The sequence below is a fragment of the Hemitrygon akajei genome, chromosome 3 (genome assembly GCF_048418815.1).
Source record: "Hemitrygon akajei chromosome 3, sHemAka1.3, whole genome shotgun sequence".
NCBI lineage: Eukaryota > Metazoa > Chordata > Chondrichthyes > Myliobatiformes > Dasyatidae > Hemitrygon > Hemitrygon akajei.
The window spans coordinates 3,804,690-3,829,255 of NC_133126.1; the positions used below are offsets into that span (position 1 = coordinate 3,804,690).

Below are 24,566 nucleotides of genomic sequence, written 5' to 3' on the forward strand. Positions count from 1 at the left end.
TCTACTCTATCATCTTGGAGGCACAAGATAAAATAGGCCATAGAAAACCTGGTTTTCCCCAGGTGCTCTAGTTTCCTCCCATAAGTCCAAAGGCATTTTGTGTAGTTGATCGGTCATTTTAAATTGTCCTGTGATTAGTTTAGGGTTAATTGTGGCTGTGAAGTTACTGGGCCGGTGCGGTTCAAAGAGCCGACTACACACTGAATGAATAAATAAGAATTAGAGTTGCTTTATTTGTCACATGTACATCAAAACATCGAGACACACAGTGAAATACGCTGTTGTGTCAACGTCCAACACAGTCTGAGGATTCATAGTGGCAGCCTGCAAATACTGCCATAAACAAGAGAAAATCTGATGCTGGAAATCCAAAGCAACACACACATAAAATGCTGGAGGAAATCAGCAGGTCAGGCAGCATCTATGGAAAAGAGTACAGTCGATGTTTTGGACCAAGACCCTGCTTCGGGACTGGAGGAAAAAAAGATGACAGGACAGAGTAAGAAGGTGAGAGGAGGGGAGGAAGAAGTACAAAGTGGGGTAAAGTAAAGGACTGGGATGTTGATTGGTGAAAGAGATACAGGGCTGGAGAAGGGGGAATCTAATAGGAGAGGACAGAAGGCATTAGAAGAAAGGGAAGGGGAAGGAGCACCAGAGGGAGGTGATGGGCAGGTAAGGAGAAAAGATGAGAGAGAGAAACAGGAATGGGGGCTGGTGAGGAGATAGGGCTGGTAATTACCTGAAGTTGAAGAAATCGATTTTCATGCCATCAGATTGGAGTGCCCAGACAGAATTTAAGGTGTTGCCCTCCAACCTGAGTGTGGCCTCATCACGCCAGTAGAGGAGGCCATGAACTGACATTTCAGAATGGGAATAGGAAGCAGAATTAAAATAGGTGGCCAGGGGAGATGCTGCTTTTTCTGGCAGTTGGAGTGTAGATGCTTTGCGAAACAATCTCCCAACCTGTTGGGTCTCATCGATATACAGGAGGGCCATACCAGAAGCACCGGATACAGTAGTTGACCCCAACTAACTCACAGACCTGTAAGTACAGTTTGGGGCCCTGATTGGTAGTGAGGGAAGTGGTGCAGGGGCAGGGGTGACACTTGTTCTATTTGCAAGGGAGGTACCAGCAAGGAGAACAGTTGGGTGAGATGAATGAACAAGGGGTTGTGTTTGCCCATCTCATAATTCTCCGTAACTTCCACCATCTCCAATGGGATCCCACCACCGTACAATTTGCCCTCCCCCCCATCCCCACCCAACTTTCCGCAGCGATCACTCCCTAGGCTCCAGCATTTTATGAAGGATTGCCTACATAGCATGTCCACAACTGACTGATCATTGGCATGCGTCCTTGCCCTGCGGTATGGAACTGGAGCAGCCGGAGGAAACCCTGCGGACACAGGGATAACGTACAAACTCCATACTGACGGCGGTGGGAATCGAACCCAGTCTCCAGTGCTGTGAAGCACTGCACTAACCACCATACCGTTTATTTATTTACAGAACGTGAGCATCGCCAGCTCAGCCAGCATTTATTGCCCATCCCTAGTTGCCCTTGAGAAGGTGGTGATGAGCTGCCTTCTTGAACTGCTGCAGTCCCTGAGATGTGGGTATACCCCCATGCTGTTGGGGAGGGAATTCCATGATTTTGACCCAGTGACAAGGAAAGACGGTGAAACGTTTCCAAGTCAGGATGGTGAGTGACTTGGAAGGGTATTTCCAAGTGGGTGATGTTCCCAGGTATCTGCTGTTCCCGTCCTTCCGGATGGTCGTGGTCGGGGATCCGGAAGGTGCTGCCTTAGGAACTTTGGTGTGTTGTTGCAGTGCATCTTGTAGATAGTACACACTGCTGCAGCTGTTCATCAGTGGTGGGGGAATTGGATGCTTGTGGAAGGGGTACCAATCAAGTGGGCTGCCTTGTACTGGATGGTGTCGAGCTTCCTGAGTGTTGATGGAGCTGCACTCATCCTGGCGAGTGGCAAATATTCCATTACACTCCTGACCTGAGCCTAGTCGATGGTGGACAAGCTTTGGGGAGTCAGCAGGTGAGTTACATGTCGCATGATTCCTAGCCTTTGACCTGCTCTGGTAGCTGCAGTGTTTATATGGCTGGACAAGTTCAGTTTCCTGTCAATGGCAACCCCAGGGTGTTGAAATCGGGGATTCAGTGATGGTGATGCCACTGAATGTCAAGGGCCAATGGTTCAAGTCTCTCGTGTCGGAGATGGTCATTGCCTCGCACTTGCATGGCTTAAATGTTACTTGCCTTTTGTCAGCTCAAGCCTGGACATTAGACCATAGATCATAAGACCTAAGAGCAGAATTAAGCCATCTGGACCATCGAGTCTGCTCCGCCATTCAATCATGGCTGATCCTTTTTTCTATATCCTCCTCAACCCCAGTTCCCAGCCTTCTCCCCGTAACTTTTGATGTCATGTTCAGTCAAGAACCTATCAATCTCTGCCTTAAATACACTCAATGACCTGGCCTCCACAGCTGCATGTAGCAATAAATTGGCTAAAGAAATTACTCAGCATCTCTGTTTTGAAAGGGCGTCCCTCTATCCTGAGGCTGTGCCCTCTTGTCCTAGACTCTTCCACCATGGGAAACATCTACTCTGTCTAGGCCTTTCAACATTCAAAAGATTTCAATGAGATCCCCCCTCATCTTTCTGAATTCCAGTGAGTACAGACCCAGAGCCATCAAACATTCCTTGTATGATAACCCTTTATTCCTGGAATCATCCTTGTGAACTTCCTCTGGACACTTTCCAATGCCAGCACATCTTTTCTAAGATGAGAAGCCCAAAACTGTTCACAATACTCAAGGTGAGGCCTCACCAGTGCCTTATAAAGCCTCAGCATCACATCCCTGCTCTTATATTCTAGACCTCTTGAAATGAATGCCAACATAGCATTTGCCTTCCTCACCACCAGCTCAACCTGCAAGTTAACCTTCAGAGTGTTCTGAACAAGGACTCCTCTGCATCTCATATTCCTGGATTTTTTTTCCCTGTTCAGAAAATAGTCTGCACATTTATTGCTACTACCAAAGTGCACGACCATGCATTTTGTCCAGATCCTGCTGCATTTGGGTATGAGCTGCTTCACTACCGAGGAGCGATGAATGCTGCAGAACATTGTACAGTCATCTGTGAACAGCCTCACTTCACTACCGAGGAGCGATGAATGCTGCAGAACATTGTACAGTCATCTGTGAACAGCCTCACTTCACTACCGAGGAGCGATGAATGCTGCAGAACATTGTACAGTCATCTGCGAACAGCCTCACTTTTGACCTTATGACGGAAGGAAGGTCGTTGATGAAGCAGCTGAAGATAGTTGGTCCTAGTACACTTTACTGAGGAACTCCTGCAGTGATGGCCTGAGGATGAGATGATTGACCTCCAACTATCTTCCTTTGTGTCAGGTATGATTCCAACCAGTGGAGGGTTTCCCCCTAATTCACACTGACTCAATTTTAGCCAGGTCACCTTGATGCCATACTGAGTCAAATGCTGCCTTGAGGTTGAGGGTGATCACTCTCATCTCACCTCTGGTATTTAGCTCTTTGATCCATGTTTGGACCAAGGAGGTGATGAGGTCAGGAGCTGAGTGGCCTTGTCAGAACCCAAACTAGGCAGCCATAAGCAGGTTATTATCAAGTAGGTGCAGCATGATAGCACTGTTGATGACCCCTTCCATTACTTTGCTGATGATTGAGAGTAGGCTGATAGGCCAGTAATTGGGGTTGGACTTGTCCTGTTTCTTGTGTACAGGACATACCTGGGCAATTTTCCACATTGCTGGGTAGATGCCGGTGTTGTAGCTGTACCGGAACAGCTTGGCTAGTGGTGCGGCAAGTTCTGCAGTACAAGTCTTCTGGGCTATTGCCGGGATTTTGTCTGGGCCCATCTCCTTCGCAGTATCCAGTGCTTTCAGCCGTTTCTCGACATCACGTAGAGTGAACGGGATTGGCCACATACTGACATCTAGGATGCTGGGGACTTCTAGAGGATCATCTATTCAGCACTTCTGACTGAAGCTTGTTGCAAATTCCTCAGCTTTATCTTTTGCACAGATGTGCTGGGCTCCTCTATTTATGGAGCCTCCTCCTCCAGTGAGTTGATTGATTGTCCACCACCTTTCATGGCTGGATGTGGCAGGACTACAGAGCTTAGATCTGATCCGTTGGTTGTGGGACCACTTAATCCTGTCTGTTACTTGCTGCTTATGGTGTTTGGCATTCAAGTTGCCCTGTGTTGTGATGACGCCTCATATTGATGTTGCTCTCAGCATGCCCTACTGTACTTTTCATTGAACTAGGGTTGATCCCCTGACCTGGTGGTACCATGAGGTTATAGATTGTAGTTGAGTACAATTCTGCTGTTGCTGATGGCTCCCAGTGCCTCATAGATGGCCAGTCTTGGGCTGCTAAATCTGCTTATTTATTTAGAGATATAGTGTGAAACAGGTCCTTCCAGCCCAACAACCTAGCCTAAACACAGGACAATTTACAACCACCAATTAGCATGCACTTGGACTGTGGGAGGAAAGCGGAGCACCCAGAGGCAACTCATGCACTCACAGGAAGGACAGCGCCAGAACTGACCTCTGGACTGTCCTGAGTTGTAAAAGTGTCCACGCTAATCACTACACTACAGTGGCATCATAGTTTTTGGTACTTTTTGGTATTTTGGTATTTTACTTGGTCACAAATGAAAGGGAGCCAACATAACTCAAATTTTAAAACTCTGCTCTGCCTGCTTTAGTTTTTCCAACCTAAAATGCACTTCCTCAATGCAGAGGCATTTCTCACGAAGGCAGTGATAAACTGAAGCGCAGTTTGTCTGTCCCAAAACAAAGTCCAATTCTTAATTCTAATTATGAATCACTGTAAGTCAAGGCCTTTTTACAGCAACAAATATTTATTTATTTCTATAAACGCAAGACAGCAGAATGCTTGTGCGTGCGAGGGTGAGAGGTCTGTGCCATGCATGCATCAACCACGCAGGAATGTCTGCAACAAATCCCTTGACTCATTCCCCAAAGAGGAAGACCTTGAGCAGTTTCAGTATGAACGATCCTCTGCCAGCTTTTTTTTTTAAACATACCATTATTCTATTCCTTATTTTTGTATTTTGTTAACCAAATTTAGATCTATGGCTGTAATAATTTGAGGTTAAAACCCTGATATAATTGGTCTTTAGCTCAGCTGATCCATCTCAACTGGTCATCTGTCCAACGGAGTTACTCATTCCAGGCAGCACTGAAGTTGGCAGAGTTTACACTGCCCAATTAACCTACTGATCCAATGTTTTTCCAATAAGACCATAAGATAGAGGAGCAGAATTAGGCCATTCAGCCCATTGAGTTTGTTCTGCCATTTCATTATGTTTGATTTATTATCCCTCTCAGCCCCATGTGGGAGGAAACCGGAGCACCTGGAAGAAGCCCAGGTGGTCACAGGGAGAACATACAAACAGTGGTGGAATTCAACCTGCACTGTAATCATGTTATGTTAACCTCTCAAAATTCCTGAACTCCCCACCTATACCATAGAGGAAGTATGCAGATAAGTAGACTAGAGTGATTCAAAAAGGTGATTCACTGGTGCCTTCTGAAAAACATCGACATTCACATCATGAAAGTGAATTAATAAAAAGGTCACAGAATCAACCAGCAATCAACATTTGAAACTCCTTTTCATTCAAATGCCTTAACACATGACAGCAGAATGTAGGCTGTAAGATTAATTAACTAAAAAGTATGAATATGCAATAAAGTTAATTATCATAGTGACTCTGAAGTAAAAGAGTTTCTTATAAGATTTCCACAGGATGATATTAGTACAACTAATTACAAAAATAGCCTCTGACAACCAAGTTCAATTCCTGGCCTTCACATGTGGCTTAGCTATTAAGCCTGGTGGAACGGTTTCTACTGACAAGAGAAGGGACAAAGGTGGGTTACTGGTGCTTTGGCCAGATGGGGCTTGTCAGCTGTGGTTGGCAGTTCATCTAGGAGAAGGAGAACTCTGATCTCAAGCCTCCACTATACCCACTCATGGGGAAGGCTTCAGGAGTAAACGTGCAGAAATATCCAGAGCTGGAGTTCTTAACGCAGTCTTACGTCGAGTTCAATGCTGAGTGGCAACTCCTGCGATGCTGCTGGTGCCAAAGTTTAGAGTAAATTTATTATCGAAGTACATATATGTCACAATATACAACCCTGGCATTCATTTTCCTTCAAGCACACTCAATAAATTCGATTACCATAATAGAATCAAAGAAAGATCGCACCAACAGGGTGGACAACCAATGTGCAAAAGGCAACAAACAGTGCAAATACAGGAGGAAGGAAGAGAAGACAGACAGACAATAGTAACAAGAACATGAGATGATGAGTCCTTGAAAGTGAGTCCATAGGTGGTGGGAACAGTTCAGTAATAGTGCAAGTGAAGTTGAGTGAAATTCAAGTTTAATTGTCATTCAACCATATATGAATAGCCATGAATACTGCCAAATGAACCAGCGCTACTCTGGGACCAAAGTGTGAAACACAGTACCATAGCCATACACAACACAAGGCACTTACAGTGAATTAAATTGAATTGACTTTATTTCTTACATCCTTCACATACATGAGGAGTAAAAATCTTTACATTACGTCTCCATCTAAATGTGCAAAGTGAAATCATAGTGATTTATAATAAATAGAACAGTCAATGTAATATAGAGTACACTCAAATCAGCATGAGTTAATCAGTCTGATGACCTGGTGGAAGAAGCTGTCCTGGAGCCTGTTGGTCCTGGCTTTTATGCTGTGGTACAGTTTCCCAGATGGTAGCAAATGGAACAGTTTGTGGTTGGGTGACTCGGGTCTCCAAAGATCCTTCGGGCCCTTTTCTCACATCTGTCTTTGTAAATGTCCTGAATCATTGTAAATTCACATCTACAGATGCGCTGGGCTGTCCACACCACTCTCTGTGGAGTCCTTGTGATTAAGGGAGGTACAGTTCCCATACCAGGCAGTGATGCAGCCAGTCAGGATGCTCTCAATTGTGCCCCTGTAGAAAGTTCTTAGGATCTGGGGGCTCATACCAAACTTCACCATACCGTCTGAAGTGAACAAGGCGCTGTTGTGCCTTTTCACCACACGACTGGTGTGTACAGACCACGTGAGGTCCTTGGTGATGTGGATGCCGAGGAACTTAAAGCAGTTCACCCTCTCAACCCCAGATCCATTGATGTCAATAGGGGTTAGCCTGTCTCTATTCCTCCTGTAATTCACGACCAGTTCCTTTGCACGCAAGATATCAAGCAGATATAAGTTATCAGTAAAATTCAGTCACACAACAAAAAACCCCCAAGTCCATGAATGTTGCAGCAGTCTATAGTCGAACATAATACTCTCATCTTCTGCCAAGTGGTGTTGGAGGGCTTGGATGCCGTACCACGCACTCTGGTGGAGCACAGTGACTCCTACGTCTCTTTCTCGGGCAGCTGTAAAGAGGTGGCACTGTGCCTTGAGGCTGAGTCCTCCCTACCACCGAGGCTACGCAGCTCCCCTGCCATCTGCCAATAACCAGTGAATCGGACTGGCAGCCTTCCACATTGACAATGTCCAACAGGGTCTTGCAATCACAAGAAAAGCAACTAGGACACTCGCTCGCTGTTAGACTACACACCGAATTTGTGCACCAACTCCTCTGATGCTCTCTGACCCAAGTCCAGCTCCTTTAGTTGCCCCACCCATGAGCAACCACTGATGTGGTAGAACTGCAGAGCTTTAACTTCTTATTGTGCAGCAGGATCTGTGATCAGGAAAAATATGCTTACAAAAGACAACAACACCTTTGGTTGGCCCCTGAGAAACCGCTGCAACAGAGCACGCCCTGGGTGGTGGGTGTCCCTGATGTTGGATGCCGCTTTCCTATGACAATGTTCCATGTAGGTATACTCAAACTGTATCAGTCTCATGTGCTTTTTTTTGTTTTTCACATTATTCTCTGTAAACTCTATTGACTGTTGTGCGTAAAAGCCCAGAAGATCAGTAGTTTCTGATATACTCAGAACACCCCATCTGGTGCTAACAATCATTCCATGATTAAAGTCACTTAGATCACATTTCTTCCCCACTCTGATGTTCGGTCTGAACAACAACTGATCCTCTTGACCATGTCTGCATGCTCTTACCCACTGAGTTGGTGCCACATGATTGTCTGATTAAATGGGCAGGTGTACCTAATAAAGTGGCCACTGTGTGTATACTCGGTGTCTTTAGTTCATGCACTCTACAGATTTCCACTTTAAAACAATGCTCCTGAGCTGTTCAATCCCTTTCTGGCTGCAATACGTTTGGAATTAATTGAGACATTCCATGGGAATTACTTTCCCAAACTGACCTTCCAATGGTAAGAGTGATCAGCACGTTGGTCATCCAGGTATAAAGAATTCCCGGTCCTGCTCCCCCTCAAGTGAATAAAAACAAATTGCTGGAGGTTCTCAGCAGATCAGGTGTTCTCTTTAATGGGAGACAAAGAGTTAATATTTCAGAATGATGTTCTTACATCAGAACAACCCAACTATTTCTGTTGGTTTAGTGAGCCTTCTCAGAACTGTTTCAAACAGAAACTGGTTTAATATTTTACTTTGACATCAAGGCGGAATGGGCCCACCTGGCCCTTCGAGCTGTGCTGCGCCAGGCTGCCCAGAAACCCCCAACTTAACTCTAACCTAATCACGGGACAATTTACAACGACAAATTAACTTTCTAACGGGTACATCTTTGGACTCTGGGGGGGAAATGGTAATACCCGGAGAAAACCCACGCACTCCATGAGGAGGACGTACAGAGACTCCTTTTGAGGACTCCCTCAACCAGTAAGCCCTTAAACCAGAGAGATAATTTCACTCAACTTCAAAATAAATTTATTATCAAAGTACATACATGTCACCATCTACAACCCTGAGATTCTTTTTCTTGCAGGCATACTCAAAGTATCCAAAACCCATAATAGTATCAATGAGACCACACTAACAGGAAGACAACCAGCATGAAAAAGACAACAGACTGTGCAAATGAAATAATAATAAATAAATAAACAATAAATATCATAATCATGAGCTGTACAGTCTTTGAAAGTCAATCCATAGGTTGTGAGAATGGTTCAGTGATGGGATGAGTGAAGTTATTCCCTTTGCTTCAAGAGCATCATAGTTAAGAGGTAATAACTGTTCCTGAACCTGGTGGTGGGGGTCCTGAGGCTCCTGTACCTTCTTCCTGATGGCAGCAGCAGGAAGAGAACGTGTCCTGGGTGGTGGGGGTCCCTGATGATTGATGCTGCTTTCCTGTGACAGTTCTCCTTGTAAATGTGCTCAGTGTTCACTTGGCCTGTCACTCACAACCTGTGGACTCACTTTCTTCAGCTCATGGCCTTGATCTTTATTGTGTATTTATTTACTATTATTATTAACATTTCCTTTTATGTCTGCGGTTCATTGACTTTTGCAGCTTGTCTGCCCATCCTGCTGGGGGCAGTCTTTCATTGGTTCTATTGCATTTCTTCGATTTACTGTGTACAGGCGACCGGGGTTCAAATCTCACCACTGCTGTCTGAATAGAGTTTGTACGTTCTCCCCAAGACCGTGGCTTTCTCCTAAACTTTGAAGTTCAACCTACATCCACCAAGCCAGTTCAGTGGTGTAGAACCAGTTTCCATATGGCTGTGGATTTAAAATTCCTGAATGGGTGGCATGGTATTGCAGTGGTTAGCACAATGCTCTACTGTCCCGGCGACCAAAGTTCAAATCCCACCACTGTCTATACGGAGTTTGTACGTTCTCACTGTGACTGCCCAGGTTTCTTTCCACAGTCCAAAGACGTACCAGTTGGTAGGTTAATTGGTCATTGTAAATTGTTCCATGATTAGGCTAGGGTTAAACCGGGAGGATTCCTGGGTGACGCGGTTCGAATGGCCAGCAGGGTCCATTCTGTGCTGTGTCTCCACAAATAACAATAAATAAATAATAAAATTTTAATTCTACTTTGTGATTTTCAACAGGAGAGGGAAGCCCAGAGAAGGTGTTATATCCTTGTCCCCATCAACAGGAGAGGGAAGCCCAGAGAAGATGTTATATCCTTGTCCCCATCAACAGGAGAGGGAGGCCCAGAGAAGGAGTTATATCCTTGTCCCCATCAACAGGAGAGGGAAGCCCAGAGAAGGTGTTATATCCTTGTCCCCATCAACAGGAGAGGGAAGCCCAGAGAAGGTGTTATATCCTTGTCCCCATCAACAGGAGAGGGAAGCCCAGAGAAGGTGTTATATCCTTGTCCCCATCAACAGGAGAGGGAGGTCCAGAGAAGGTGTTATATCCTTGTCCCCATCAACAGGAGAGGGAGGCCCAGAGAAGGTGTTATATCCTTGTCCCCATCAACAGGAGAGGGAAGCCCAGAGAAGGTGTTATATCCTTGTCCCCATCAACAGGAGAGGGAAGCCCAGAGAAGGTGTTATATCCTTGTCCCCATCAACAGGAGAGGGAGGCCCAGAGAAGGAGTTATATCCTTGTCCCCATCAACAGGAGAGGGAAGCCCAGAGAAGGTGTTATATCCTTGTCCCCATCAACAGGAGAGGGAAGCCCAGAGAAGGTGTTATATCCTTGTCCCCATCAACAGGAGAGGGAAGCCCAGAGAAGGTGTTATATCCTTGTCCCCATCAACAGGAGAGGGAAGCCCAGAGAAGGTGTTATATCCTTGTCCCCATCAACAGGAGAGGGAGGCCCAGAGAAGGTGTTATATCCTTGTCCCCATCAACAGGAGAGGGAAGCCCAGAGAAGGTGTTATATCCTTGTCCCCATCAACAGGAGAGGGAGGTCCAGAGAAGGTATTATATCCTTGTCCCCATCAACAGGAGAGGGAGGCCCAGAGAAGATGTTATATCCTTGTCCCCATCAACAGAAGAGGGAAGCCCAGAGAAGGGTGTAAGGCAGTATTACATTAAGCCCAGTTTAGTACCATCTCCAGTAAAACCTTACGGCAGCACATTCAGTCACAGTGGCTTCTGCAGGGTCAACAAAAGATGCTTCTGTCGTATTGAATCTTAATTTTAATGATAGTAAGATTCTGCTGTTGATTAAGAAGTTAAAGTACTGCAGGTCTACCCCATCAGCGAGTTGCTCGTTGGCAGGGATAATGAAGGAGCTGCACAACGTGCTCCTGCCTGAGTCAAAGGAGGCGTTCTGTCGAATAGTGAGTGACCATCTTGGTTGATTTTCTTGTGACTACAAGACCAATTGGACATTGTTAATGTGGTGTACCGCAAGTTAGATTTACTGATTTTTGGTGTAGGGCAGGGCTGGATGGCAGGGCTTGGTCACAGCAAGGACTAGGCCTCGAGCCACAGTGTCGACTGTTTATACTATATATATATATTTTTTTTGCATGGTTGTATTTTACTGATATCCTATACGTGTTTGCTATCTTGTACGTGCAAGGACTCAGCCTCAGGACACAATGCTGCCAGTTTATAGTCACCAGTAGAGAGTCGTCAGAGCCGGTGCACTCGACCGGGGGCAGTGTGGCGCAGTGCCCAGGCTGGCATTGGTGCTGTCTCCTGAGTGCTTGCTTGGCCAAAAACAAGCTGTGTTGTGGTGGATTACAGATCTCTGTGGCATTCGATAGCTTGAGCTTGGACTTCTTTACTGCATGGCTGCATCTTTCTATCTTATAGTCCTGTGTGTGACTGTTGATACTGTGTTTTGCACCTTGACTGGAGTAACTCAGTATCCATAGAAATAAATAGTCGACATTTTGGGCCGAGACTCTTCTTCATGACATACTCTTTAAAGCTTTCCCTGATTGAACTCTGTTGAAGAGCACCAAGGCATGAAGGAGAAGCCCTGCCAGTATCTTCACAGAGCTTTTATGGATGGGCAGTAAGACCATGAGACATAGGAGCAGAATTAGGCCATTCAGCCCATCGAGTCTGCTCTGCCATTCCATTATGGCTGATTTATTATCTCTCAACCCCATTCTCCTTCCTTCTCCCTGTAACCTTTGACATCCTGACTAATCAAGAATCTATCAACCTCTGCTTTAAATGTACCCAATGACTTGGCAACGAATTTCACAGATTCAGCACCCTCTGGCTAAAGAAATTCCTCCTCATCTCTGTTCAAAATAAATGTCCCTCTATCCTGAGACTGTGGCCTCCGGTTCCCACTATAGGAAACATCCTCTCGACATTCACTCTCTCTAGACATTTCAATATTTGAAGATTCTTCTAAACTCCAGTGAGTACAGGCCCAAAGCCATGAAATGCTCATGAGTTAACCCTTTTATTTCTGGAAGCTCTCTTGTGAACTTTCTCTGGACTCACTCCAATGCCAGGACATCTTTTCTTCGACTCGGGCACAAAACTGCTGACAAGCAGAATATAACAGAAAGATAATTCACTGCTCAGGATTTAATCAAAGGGATAAAGCGATTGCCACAATGTTTGCTAACTACTCAAGTATCTGTTCGGTGAGTTTTATTTATGATTAATGAGCAGTTTCTTTTAAGTTCTAAGCTCAAAGTAAAAGTATATATGCGTCATCATCTACAACCCTGAGATTCGATTTCCTTGGGGCATCCTCAGTAAATCCGATAACTAAAATAGTTACCAAAAATGAAAGGCCCCACCCAACAGGGTGAACAAACAACCAGTTTGCAAAAGACAACAATCTGTGCAAATACAAAAATAAAATAATAATTAAAAACCAGCAATAAATATGGAGAACATGGGATGAAGAGTCCTTGAAAATGAGTCCATAGGTCGTAGGAACTGTTCAGCGAAGGAGTGAGTGAAGCTGAATGAAATTATCGCCACAGGTTCAGGAGGCTGATGATTGAAGGGTTCCTTTTCTTTCCTTAGCAAATATAACAAACATTGTGTCAATTCTTTCACCCCTTTTATTTGATTTTTGTACCAGGAAATTTCTCTAATACCTAATATATACTCAGTGGCCACATTATTAGGTACCTCCTGTACCATGGGGTGATTGATAAGTTCGTGGCCTAAGGTAGAAGGAGTCAATTTTAGAAAACCTAGCACATTTATTTTTCAACATAGTCCCCTCCTACATTTACACACTTAGTCCAGCAGTCGTGGACCTCCAGAAAGTGACCACAGATGGGTGATTGGTAAGTTTGTGGCCCAAGGTAGAGGGAGATGAGTTATACAGCTCTCGTTACATGCACATGCAGTTCAACTCTTTGAGTGATTATACAGAAAGTTTGAAATTATTAACCAAACTTTCTGCATAATCACTGAGTTGAACTGCATGTGCATGTAACGAGAGCTGTATAACTCATCTCCGTCTACCTTAGGCCATGAACTGATCAATCATCCCTGCTGTGGACACTTTCTGGAGGTCCAAGATCCGTATGCTCCACGACGGCTGGACTAAGTGTGTAAATGTAGGAGGGGACTATGTTGAAAAATAAATGTGCTAGGTTTTCTAAAATTGACCTTCTACCTTAGGCCACAAACTTATCAATCACTCCTTGTATTGGAGATTGCCGTCCGATATTTGCTGATTTTGAGTAACAGTAGATCTATTAAACGCCTTAAAGCAATGCTGCTTACTGTATTGTCCATGGTTGACTGGAAAGGAATCCTGGCTGTTTTTTCAAATAGTTTTTATTCTTTAAGAGTCATCGCAAATAAATGGCTGTATGCCAGCTGTTCCTAGCGATGCGCTCTTCTGGACCGAAATCTCAAATGTTCCCGGGATTTGCCGGAGCCACCTTCCCAGTCCTTGTGTCATAGCTCCCGGTGCTTCTATCACCACTGGGATAATTCCTTCCTTCTCAGATGTTTCCCATTTGGATTTGGGTGTGTCCAGTCCATAGTCAGCGCAGATGTTCCTGTACACAATTCCTGCAACTTGGTTGTGCTGTTCAGTGTTGCTATATCTTGCACCCTGCTGCTACGTGGGGGAGGTTTCAGCAGATTCCTCGCAGTCTGCATCTTGGGTCTCGTCTGGGGTGACAGATCCCTGCTTCTATTGCTCTCGTGCTCAGCAGCTGGTCTTGTGCAGCCACGAGCAGTGCCTCATATAGATATACTGGATATATATCACGCTACTTATGAATTTACTGTATATATTTTATTGTAATTTATATTCCACTGCATTGTACTGCTGCTGAGAAATGAAAGACTTTGTGGTAATATGCCATTGTGACATAGGAGATCCCTATTTTATAAAACAGCACATCCTGAACACATCAATCCGTGCTCCGGGAATTTTTCTGGTGATACAGAAAAAACGACACAATGTTTGCTACACTGTTGAATTTGTAATGGGTATGATTTTGTCATAACACACTTCTGCCCACACCTCTCCAGGAGCCAAGATATCCAACTTCTATTCATTTTATAGCAATTAAACAGTTTCCTTGAAATGGATAGAATAATACCCAATGATGGCAAACCTCTGCATTTACAAATCAGTGTGTTTTATGTTGTACATACATTGACATGGAAGATCTGCCAGAGGTGCATAATAAAATGCATATCTAAAAGTAAGTAACACATACAATCTATTGATGGTGATTTTAATTTAACAGTGTACTAGCTCATAATTGTTTTTAAGTGATTAGGTATTACTCAGTAATAGGACAAAAATCAATTCTACAATAAAACAGTTTTGAGACTATTTTAAGTTACATGCTACTTAACAGGACTGATAGTACTAAAGTTCAAAGTAAATTTATCAAATTTATCACGTGTCCCCATCAATACATTTTCTTGCAGGCATTCACAGTACATTCAAGGAACACCATAGAACCAATGAAAGACAGCGCCCAGCAGGATGGACAAACAATAATGTGCAAAGGACAGCAAGATGTACACATATAAAATAGAAATAATAATAATAAAGAAAGCAATAAATATGGGGAAGACGAGACAAAGAGTCCTTGAAAATTTGTGGGAACAATTCAGTGATTGGGCCAGGGAAGTTGTATGAAATTATCCCCTCTAGTTCAGGACCCTGATGGTTGAGAGGCAATAGCAGTTGGTGTACATAACACATACTTAAAGGCACTGTTTTGTGGAAGGCAATATTAAATCAAGGGGGAGATATACTGTGGACACGTACAACAAGCTAGAGGAACTCAGCAGGTGGGGCAGCATCCGTGGAAACCAGCTGGCAACGTTTCGGGCCGAGACTCTACGTCAGGACTGAAGAGGGAGGGGGCAGGGGCAGGTGGGGGGAGGGTGGGAAGGAGAAGGCTGGTAGGTGCCAGGTGAAAAACCAGTAAGAGGGAAGATCAAGGGGTGGGGGAGGAGAAGCAGGGAGGGGATAGGCAGGAAAGGTGAAGAGGGAATGTAAGGGGAAAGCACTATGGGTAGTAGAAGGAGGCGGAACCATGAGGGAGGTGATAGGCAGCTGGAGGAGGAGGCAGAATGAAACATACTGTGGTTTGTCTGAAAGAGAGCCCATTGAACTTGCAGTCTAGAACAAAGCAGTGTCCATATAGCAGATATACACAAAATGCTGGAGGAACTCAGCAGGTCAGGCAGCATCTAAGGAAATTAATAAGAGTTTCGGACCGAGACTCTTCACCAGGCCTGGATAGGGAAGGGAAAAGAAGACCAAATAAGAAGGTAGGGGAAGGGGTAGGAGTACAAACTAGGAGGTGATAGGTGGAGCCAGGTGGGTGGGAGAGAGGAGATGAAGTGAGAAGCTGGGAAGTGATAGATGATAAAGGTAAAGGTCTGGAGAAAAAGATGCTGCCTGAACTGCTGAGTTTGTTGTTCTGGCTTTCCAGCATCTGCAGAATCTCGTGTTGATAGATCTATTTTCCACTTGAGTTAATTAGGCAAATTACTGTCATTATACTCTGTCCTTTATGTATTCAATGCACGAATTAAATATATTGCACAGAACCTTTATGTGAGAAAACATTTTCTCCCTTTGTTTTACATTTGATGTCAAACATACTTTACATAAAGATCTAATACTTCCATCCAAAAGTTAACAGATTGCATGCTTTCTAAAAGCCTTTGGTGAACTAAACAATGCCAATGACCTACAAAGGTTACCTTGTTACAAAACATCCCTGCAACAATTGCTGATAAAAATATTAAGTGATCCTTTGCTGAACAGAAGCTCACTGCAGACGAACAATGTGCATTTGACACCACAGCATCATCGGATGTTTTAAAGGACCGAGTAACTACCAAGTCAGCTCCATCACCGGCACTTTCCTCCCCAGCATCAAGGACATCTTCTAAAGGCAATGCCTCAAAGGCAGCACCCAGGACATGCCCTCTTCTCATTGTTACCATCAGGGAGGTGGTACACACTCAGCAATTTTGGAACAGCTTCTTCCCCTCTGCCATCAGATTCTGAGTGGATAATTAACTCATGTACACTATCTCACAGGAATCATGGTTGGGAAAAGTTGAAGGGAGAGGGAGGGAGTGGGAAGCACCAGAGAGACATTCTGTGCCTGGTGTCTGAGGGCAGGGTGTGTCTACATCTGTGCCAGCCCCTGGACTGGCACTCCTTCTCTACCATCTGCCCCACATCCATCCCACGTAACTCCACCCTCGCCATTCCCAAAACCGTTTCCCCCCCACCAGATTTACAAACTTGTTCTCCCCTCCACATAGACAATTACAGCACCGTGCAAGAGGCTTCAGCACCCTAGATAGATAGATAGACAGATAGATAGATAGATAGATAGACAGATAGATATACATACATATACACACACATACACCCAAGACTTTTGCACAGGTATCTATTCTTACTGTAACTTGTAGCTCTTAATTATTATGGATTGCAATGCACCGCTGCTGCATAACAATAAATTTCATGCTACATGCCAGTGATATTAAACCTGATTCTGATACAAAACAAACTGAGCCAGGCTATGAAAGATATTACATAAATTGATCCCACCAAAAAAAAACCTAATCTTGCTGTGTTCGTGTCAAACTATCTGCTACATTTCCTTTACTGTCAGGTTAGCAGAGAAAGAATAAACACAACCCCAAACCTGGGATTATTTGACATTACATAATCTCATGATTACAATGGGGTAATTTGGTCTGGCCTGCACTGATTTGATCTATTGTTAGTGTAGCCAAAAGCCTGAGGCAAGCTTTCACTGACAGCTTGCAGTTTACCATTCACAAAGCTCGCCCATGCACTGAGTATTTAATAAATCCCACAACATGTCAGGAAATGTAGAGGAGGCTTGACCCAGAAGCAGGGCAGTGGAGACAATTCAGCAGTGAGCGATAACTTTAATAATAGATGGAAAAATAACAAGCCATGAGGGGTCACACAAGAGAACAGATACTAAACACAACAGGCAACAAGGCAAACTTCAGGCAGGGAGAGGGAAAGTTAGAAACAACAGCTTGAGGCCGTCTGATTTGATGGGTGAACAAGGACTGTGGATGAGAACTGGGTTAAAGAGGTTGCCAGTGATGAGTCTGGAATGAGTGGCAGGTGAATCCTATTAGCTGGGCGAAGACCAGACACAACAAGAATACTGTGATTAGCTGCTAAAATTATAAAAGGAAAACAGAACTGATGTCTGAGAAGAGTTGTGAAAATTTGCTGGTGGCTGGGGAAACCTCCAGGTCAGAAATGCCCTGATACAACTAGACCGTGAGGATCGCTTGTATTTAATCATTTTAGACTTTACATGAAAATAATCATAAAACAGGTTACTTTTATTTTAATTATAATAAATCATCATAAATACTATTTTTAACAAATAGTATCTCTTGTTATAATGGGGCAGCACAGTAGTGTAGTGGTTAGCACAATGCTTTACAGTGTCAGTGACCTGGAATCAATTCCCGCTGCTGTCTGTGAGGAGTTTGCATGTTTGTGCCATGACCGCTCTGGTTTCCTCCCACAGTTCAAAGGTGTACAGGCTAGTATGTTCATTGGTCACGTGTGTTACTGGGTGGCAGAGTCTCCAAAGGCTGGCATGGCCTGTTATCGTACTGTATGTTTCTTTAGTTAGCAGCATGGAATAACCTTTCTGGCCCTTCAAACCATGCCACCCTCGACAACCCCGACTGAACTGGAGCTCAGTCATGGGACAATTAATCAATACACTACGTCTTTGGACTGTGGGAGGCAACTGGAGGACCCAGAGGAAACACAGGGAGCACCTACAGAGTCTGCTTACAGAGGGTGCTGAGACGGAACTCCGAACTCCAGAATGTCCGAGCTGTAATAGCACCACACAAACAACTACACTACCTGGCCGCCTTAAATTCTCTAAATTACCGTATCTCCAAATTAAAATCAAATTAAATCTCAGTAATATTCATTATAGCAAAAACACATCCCAACAACTAGGATTTGAATTGTATAAAATATATGTTTATAGAAATTTTAGAAAGTATGATCTACAGCCTAGCATAGTCTTTATAAAGATGTTTGCCCTTAATCACAGTAAAGCTTATGAAGTGGCTCCCCTGATTTCAATGTTTTCATAAATGCAAACGGACTTTGGTTGAAGAATTGTGAACAAGTTTCATTTTTTATTAGTTATTTATCATAGAGTCATAGAACACTACAGCGCAGAAACAGGACTTTCAGCCCATCTAGTCCATGCCAAACCATTGACTTGCACTCAGACCACATCCCTCCATGTTCAAATTTCTCTTAATTGTTGAAATCGAACTTGCACTGGCAGCTCATTCCACACGCTCACCACCCTCTGAGTGAAGTTCCCCCTCATGTTCCCCTTGAACATTTCACTTTTCACCTTTAACCCATGACCTCTAGTTATAGCCCCACCCAACTTCAGTGCCTGCTTAGATTTAGCCTATCTACAGCCCTCATAATCTTGTGCACCTCAATCAAATCTCCCCTCCCCAATCAGCCATACAATCATAATCCAAACTCAACTACCAAAGAGTCTCTTACTGAGCTCAGTATCGCAGTATTGTAAACTTTATTGGAAAAGATGTGCCTTTGTTGCCGAGTGGCCAGCAGTGTCGCTGGAAACGACCACCACAGGGAGGCTGGTCGGAAAGGTCTGCTGAAGTTCAAGTTTAATTGTCGTTCAACCAGACCCATGAAGACAACAGAATGAAATCGCGTTCCTCCAGGGTCAAACACAGGACCAACAGTCACACGAAAGAGACCATTTAATCACGACAGCAGTAAACATACAGTCACCAAAACACAATATAGCCCAGGTCCCTCAGCCTTGTCAAACGAAGTCGCAAATTGCAACGAACGCGGTCACGTCCAACATATTTAACCTCGGGCTGATAGTAAACTCCTGACTTTACCGAGGATAGATAAACAGGGAAATGAAGGGGGGGGGGGGACGGACGTATCCTGTCTAGTTCAGCCGTCCAGAGTGCTTGGGGAGGGTAGGGTTTTCTCCCCCCACACTCACACTACGAAGGGTATGCTTTCTACTTACTTGGAAAGCCCGACTGCCTGGGCGGAGGAGGAGGTGGCGGCGGAGGGGGTAACGGGGGTGGTCGACACGAACAGACCTCATGACAGCTGGTGGGCTCCTCCGTCTCAAACAACGACCCCCCGGCTGACTTCTGGAGTTCGCCTTGAGAAAGCTGCCAAAGAGACTGGCGTTAAGCAGGGCGGAGGGAGCCGAAAGGTTCACATACATCGATAAGCAAGTATTAATTTATGTTCAGACGGACGCCTGCTGCCCTCTGCACGGTAACTCACCTGAAATATAAATATCAGAGACATTGAAATGTAGCCGTTTAGCAGACAGGGAATTGGAAGCTGCGGAAGTTCAGCCGTCTGCATTCTCCACACTCCTGTCCCAACCTCAGACTCAAAGTTAAAACTGGACGCGATTCCGAGTTCGGAGGGGGTTAAGTCTTCCAATCGAATTCCCTCGAAACTCTGACGGGAGTGGTTTGAATTTTGTTCCCAAAAGTTCTCCCGGGCGACTCCCTCCCCGCGACGCGAGGCAGGATGGAGCCTCTTTGAAGAGTTTCCGAACTGCGCGTCCACAGAATCCCGAGCGCCGAGACCCTGCTTCTTCCGCGCCGAAGGATGGGGGGAGAGAGGCACGCCAGGTCTGTCTTAAAATCCCAGAGCCGGGCTGCGATCCGCGGGCAGAAAAGTTACCAGCACCCAGAAGCCGAAGCTTCCGCACGTTTACGAGCTGCAACAGGCGATGGGCACTCGGAGAGGGGAGGTGACCAAACCAGGGCTTCTCCCGGCGGAGCGAACCAGTTCAGATCTGCGAGTGTGCGGGCTACACCTCGGTACAGCTCCTGCCTCCGAGGGACATGTCTGAACAGCGGCGTCCACCCTCCCGCCCCTTCTTATCTAACCTTGGTAACGTAGGAATGACAGCAGGGTTTTACGTCCCGGGAGCTCTGAGACGGGTTTCGCCGTTGTCAGCCGACCCCGGAGCAGGCGCGATCATCCCTCGCTCCGTCTTGGCTCCGGGTCTGATCGCGGCTTGGCACGCTGCAGCGATCTTTCATGCCGGTGCAGCGTGTCCATTGTGCGCTGCCCGAGTGAGACAACGCGGCTTGGATTTATTCCGCTGTCACATCTCCGTGCGGGCGTGAAGCACCGGGACGGAGTCCCTGCTCCTCCGCCGCCCGATCCATGGTACAGTTATACCACGGCCCTCGGGGTCCCTGCTTTCCCTAGTCGAGATGAATCTGCACGGTACCGAAGGCAGACATGCACACTGAACCCTCCTGCGCCTTATCTAGTGCCCGCCATGTTGTGTAAGTTGCATCAAGTGCTGCACTGACTGAGAGAACCGTGGACTCGTGGCTCTGTAATAGGTAGACATGGGTGCCGTGACCATTCGGGCCATCGAGTCTGCTCAGCCATTCTATCGTGGCTGATTTATTATCCCTCTCTACCCCATTTTCCTGTCTTCTCCCCGCAAGCTTTCACGCCCTGACTAATCAAGAACCCATCAACCTCTGTATTCAATAACTTGGTCTCCACTGTGTTTGTGGCAATGAATTAACGGATTCTCTACCCTTTGGCTATAGACAAGCCTGCTCAGCTTTATTCTGAAAGGATGTCCCTCTGTTCTGAGACTGCGCCCTCTGGTCCTAGGTTCCCCCACTAAAGGAAATATTTCCACATCCATTCTAGCTAGACCTTTCAATATTCGATAGGTTTCAATGAGGTTCTCCCCCCCCCCCCCCCCCCATTCCTCTAAACTCCAGCGAGTACAGGCCTAGCGACATCAAACGCTGCTCATCCGTTAACCTCTTCCTTCCTGGAATCATCCTGGAACCAACCTCCGGACTCGCCAGTGTCAACACAAAGGACCACAACTGCTTACAATACTGCCAGTGAGGCCTGACTAATGCCTTATTTAGCATCCTTGCTCTTATAATCAAGTCCTGTAAGTTCAAGTACCAGTGAGGTATTCGAAACTTGCCTCTCCAAGCTGACCTTTGACAATTGATGCGCATTTGTGTCACTGCATTTTTAATATGACATGAACAAAAATAAAAGTTTTGTATATTAAAGGTGCAGAGTTCTCACAGTACTTTTGAAGATACACAACCTTTTTAACTGAGATTTGTAACTCTTGATGAAAACATTAAAATGGTGAAGAAAAGTAATGAAAATTGCCAAAACAGGAGTTGCCAAATTAAGAGGTACACGGATGGGAGGGGTACGGAGAGCTGTGGTTCGGATACAGGCCGATGGGACTAGGCTGCTGACCAGACAGGCCAAAGGGTCTGTCACCGTGCTGTAGATTTCTACTATTCTGTGACTTGAACAGAAAATGTGGGAAGAAGCCTGTGGGCAAGGCACTGTACAGAGAGAGTCAATATTCCTGGTGAGTGATTCTTTAATAGTTCCTCTGCCCAACCAGCTCTGTGTTTTTGGTATTAGTTTTTTTTGTTTCAGATTCATAGCATCAGCAGTTTTTCTATTAATTAGGATTACCGACACATTTTTGGCCATTTTACCAAGGCTAAAATTGGGGTATTGTGTGCAGTTTTGCTCATTTCTCTACAGGATTAGATTGAAAAAGTGCAGAGAAAATTTGCAAGAATGTTGCTAGGACCTGAGAACCTGAGGCATGGGAAAGATTTAATAGGTTAGGTCGCTGGAATGTAAAAGACTGAGAGGAAATTTGATAGAGGGATACAAAATCATGAGGCAGGATAAATAGAAGCAGTCTTTTTTCACTGAGGTTGGGTGAGACTAGAACTAAAGATCATGGGTGAAGGGTTTAAGGGGAAACTTCACTCAGTGGTAGTGAGAGTGTAGAATAAGCTGCCAGTGGAGTGCTGGATGTGGATTTCAGCATTAAGAGAAATGTACATGGATGAGTGCGATATGGAGGTGCAGGTCTATGGGATTATGCAGACTAATTGTCATGGACTAGATGGGCCAAAGGGCCTGTTTCGATGCTGTAGTGTTCTATGTCTCTATCACAATTCTGAACATTTAACTTTCCCTGCTCGGCTTGGCTTCAGGGAAGATGCGACCTGGGATAAGTTGGCATGATCTATTGCATGACAATATGCTCCTTTCATTCTGAGCTAATTATTCTTCTGGAATGTTGCTTTAATTTTGCCTTTGTTCTTTTGGGATTGCTGTTTGTCAAGAATATAAGCCTCAGAATTTGAAATGCCTTACTGCACGAGTTTAAAAAATCCTTTGATTATTAAATGGGTTGTCAGTATTCAGAAAGCGTGAAATAGACTGATAGACACATTCATGTATTGACCATCTAGGTAATGGTTTCATTAAAATAGCGACAGAACTGTGCATGGGTGGGTGGTTTAGAAGTGGAGCGTGAGTAGTTAGTTTCTGCAATTTTTGTATCACCACAGTTTAATTTGCATTCCCTGGGTGTCCTAGAACACAGAACGTAGAACAGTACGGCACAGGAACAGGCCCCTCAGCCCACAATGTTGTGCCTAACCTATCAAATTTGTAATCAAGTGGTGAACTAAACTAATCTCTTCTTCTTACACAATGTCCATATCCCTCCATTTTCCTCACATTCAAGTGCCAATCTAAACATCCCTTAAAAGTCCTGAATGTATCTGCCTTCAACCACCACCCAAGGCAGCACTTCCAGGCACCCAGCACTCTCTGTGTCAAAAACTTGCTCCTCACATCTCCTTTGAAACTGCCTTTTCTCACCTTAAATGCATGCCCTGTGGTATTAGACATTTCATCCCTGGGAGAAGGACACTGTCTGTCTACTCTACCAGGGGTCCCAATTTGGAATCCATGGACCCCTTGCTTGATGGTACTGGCTCATGACATAGAAAAGGTTGAGAACCCCTGAATGTCTCTCATAACTTTATAAACCTCTATCAGATCTCCCCTCAGCCTCATTGCTCCAGAAAAAAACAATTCAAGTTTGTCCAACCTCTCGTTATGGTACCTGCTCTCTAATCCAGGCAGTGTCATGATAAACCTCTTCAGCACTCTCTCCAAAGCCTCAACATCCTTCCTATAAAAGGGGTGACCAGAACTATGTGCAATACTCCAGTTGTGGCACAACAAAATTTTATAAAGCTGCAACGTAACTTCCTGACTTTTGAACTCCGTGCCTTGACTAATAAATGCAAACATGCTTTATGCCTTCTTAAACACCTTATCAATCAGTGTAGCCATTTTCAGAGAGTTGTGAATTTGGTCCTGCCCTCATGTGGATGAATATTGCTACATTTATTCATGTAAATATGTTTATTTGTCTTCTGCAATAGACAGTTTCATTTTTCACTTTAAAACTAAATGTCTATATTCAGTTTCATTATCATTAATACTTAATTACATCCATCAGCATATATCATATGCTCATCTTGCTTTGCTCCAGTGAATAATTAGAAATTCTATCAAAATTCTGATTAACTGTGCTGACTAGCTTCCAAAGATATACAGGGTTGACAATGTAAATAGTTTCAGTTCTCTAACTGTTTCTCTAATGTGAGTGTCACTGTTTTTAACTGTTTGGGGTCATTTTCCCAGCTTGTTAACTGGCAGGAGTCCAACAGAAATCTGTATGTTCCCAAATAACTCTTGTAAATCTCATTAATGTCTGTACAAATTCCCAAAGTAAGCATTGCGATAATGACTCCATGTAATTGTCATAGAGAAGCGAGAGGAGGTGCTTACGTCTCTAAGAAACATTATCTCTACAACTGAAGAACCAGTGGGGAAAAATTCTGGGGTGTTGAGTGAAACTAATTTAATTCACTTACCATCCAGATGGGAGTATGAGTGGTGAGCTTCACTCAGTGAGTGGTGAAAGTGTGGAATGAGCTGCCAGTGCAAGTGGTGGATGTGAATTTGATTTCAACATTTAAGATAAATTTGGATATGTTCAGGGATGTGAAGGGTATGGGACTAGGACAAATGATGGTTTGGCATGGGCTAGATGGGCTGAATGGTCTGTAATGTTCTATGACTCTCTAACAGTGAAAACCTGAGAAGAAAAATCACCCTGTTTATGTAAGGATGCAACTCTTTCAGTATTATTGTCATTTTACTTGCCTGTGGTCAGCTGCATTAATTATATCTAAGCAGTGATGGC

At 44.6% G+C, this 24,566-nt stretch overlaps 1 protein-coding gene across 7 annotated transcripts in view; it reads right to left on the reverse strand.

Annotated features, from left to right (window-relative positions):
* prima1 (proline rich membrane anchor 1) overlaps positions 1 to 21,103 on the reverse strand; it is a 223,142-nt gene extending 202,039 nt beyond the window's left edge. For all 7 annotated transcript variants that reach the window (XM_073039159.1, XM_073039163.1, XM_073039160.1 and 4 more), the window contains exons 1-2: positions 19,736 to 21,103; positions 19,467 to 19,617 (exon numbers count right to left, since the gene is read on the reverse strand). In XM_073039159.1, the coding sequence (XP_072895260.1) occupies positions 19,467 to 19,617; positions 19,736 to 19,819 (235 nt within the window). In that variant the 5' untranslated portion in view covers positions 19,820 to 21,103. The remainder of the gene's footprint in view (positions 1 to 19,466; positions 19,618 to 19,735) is intronic.
* Positions 21,104 to 24,566: the final 3,463 nt, after the last annotated feature.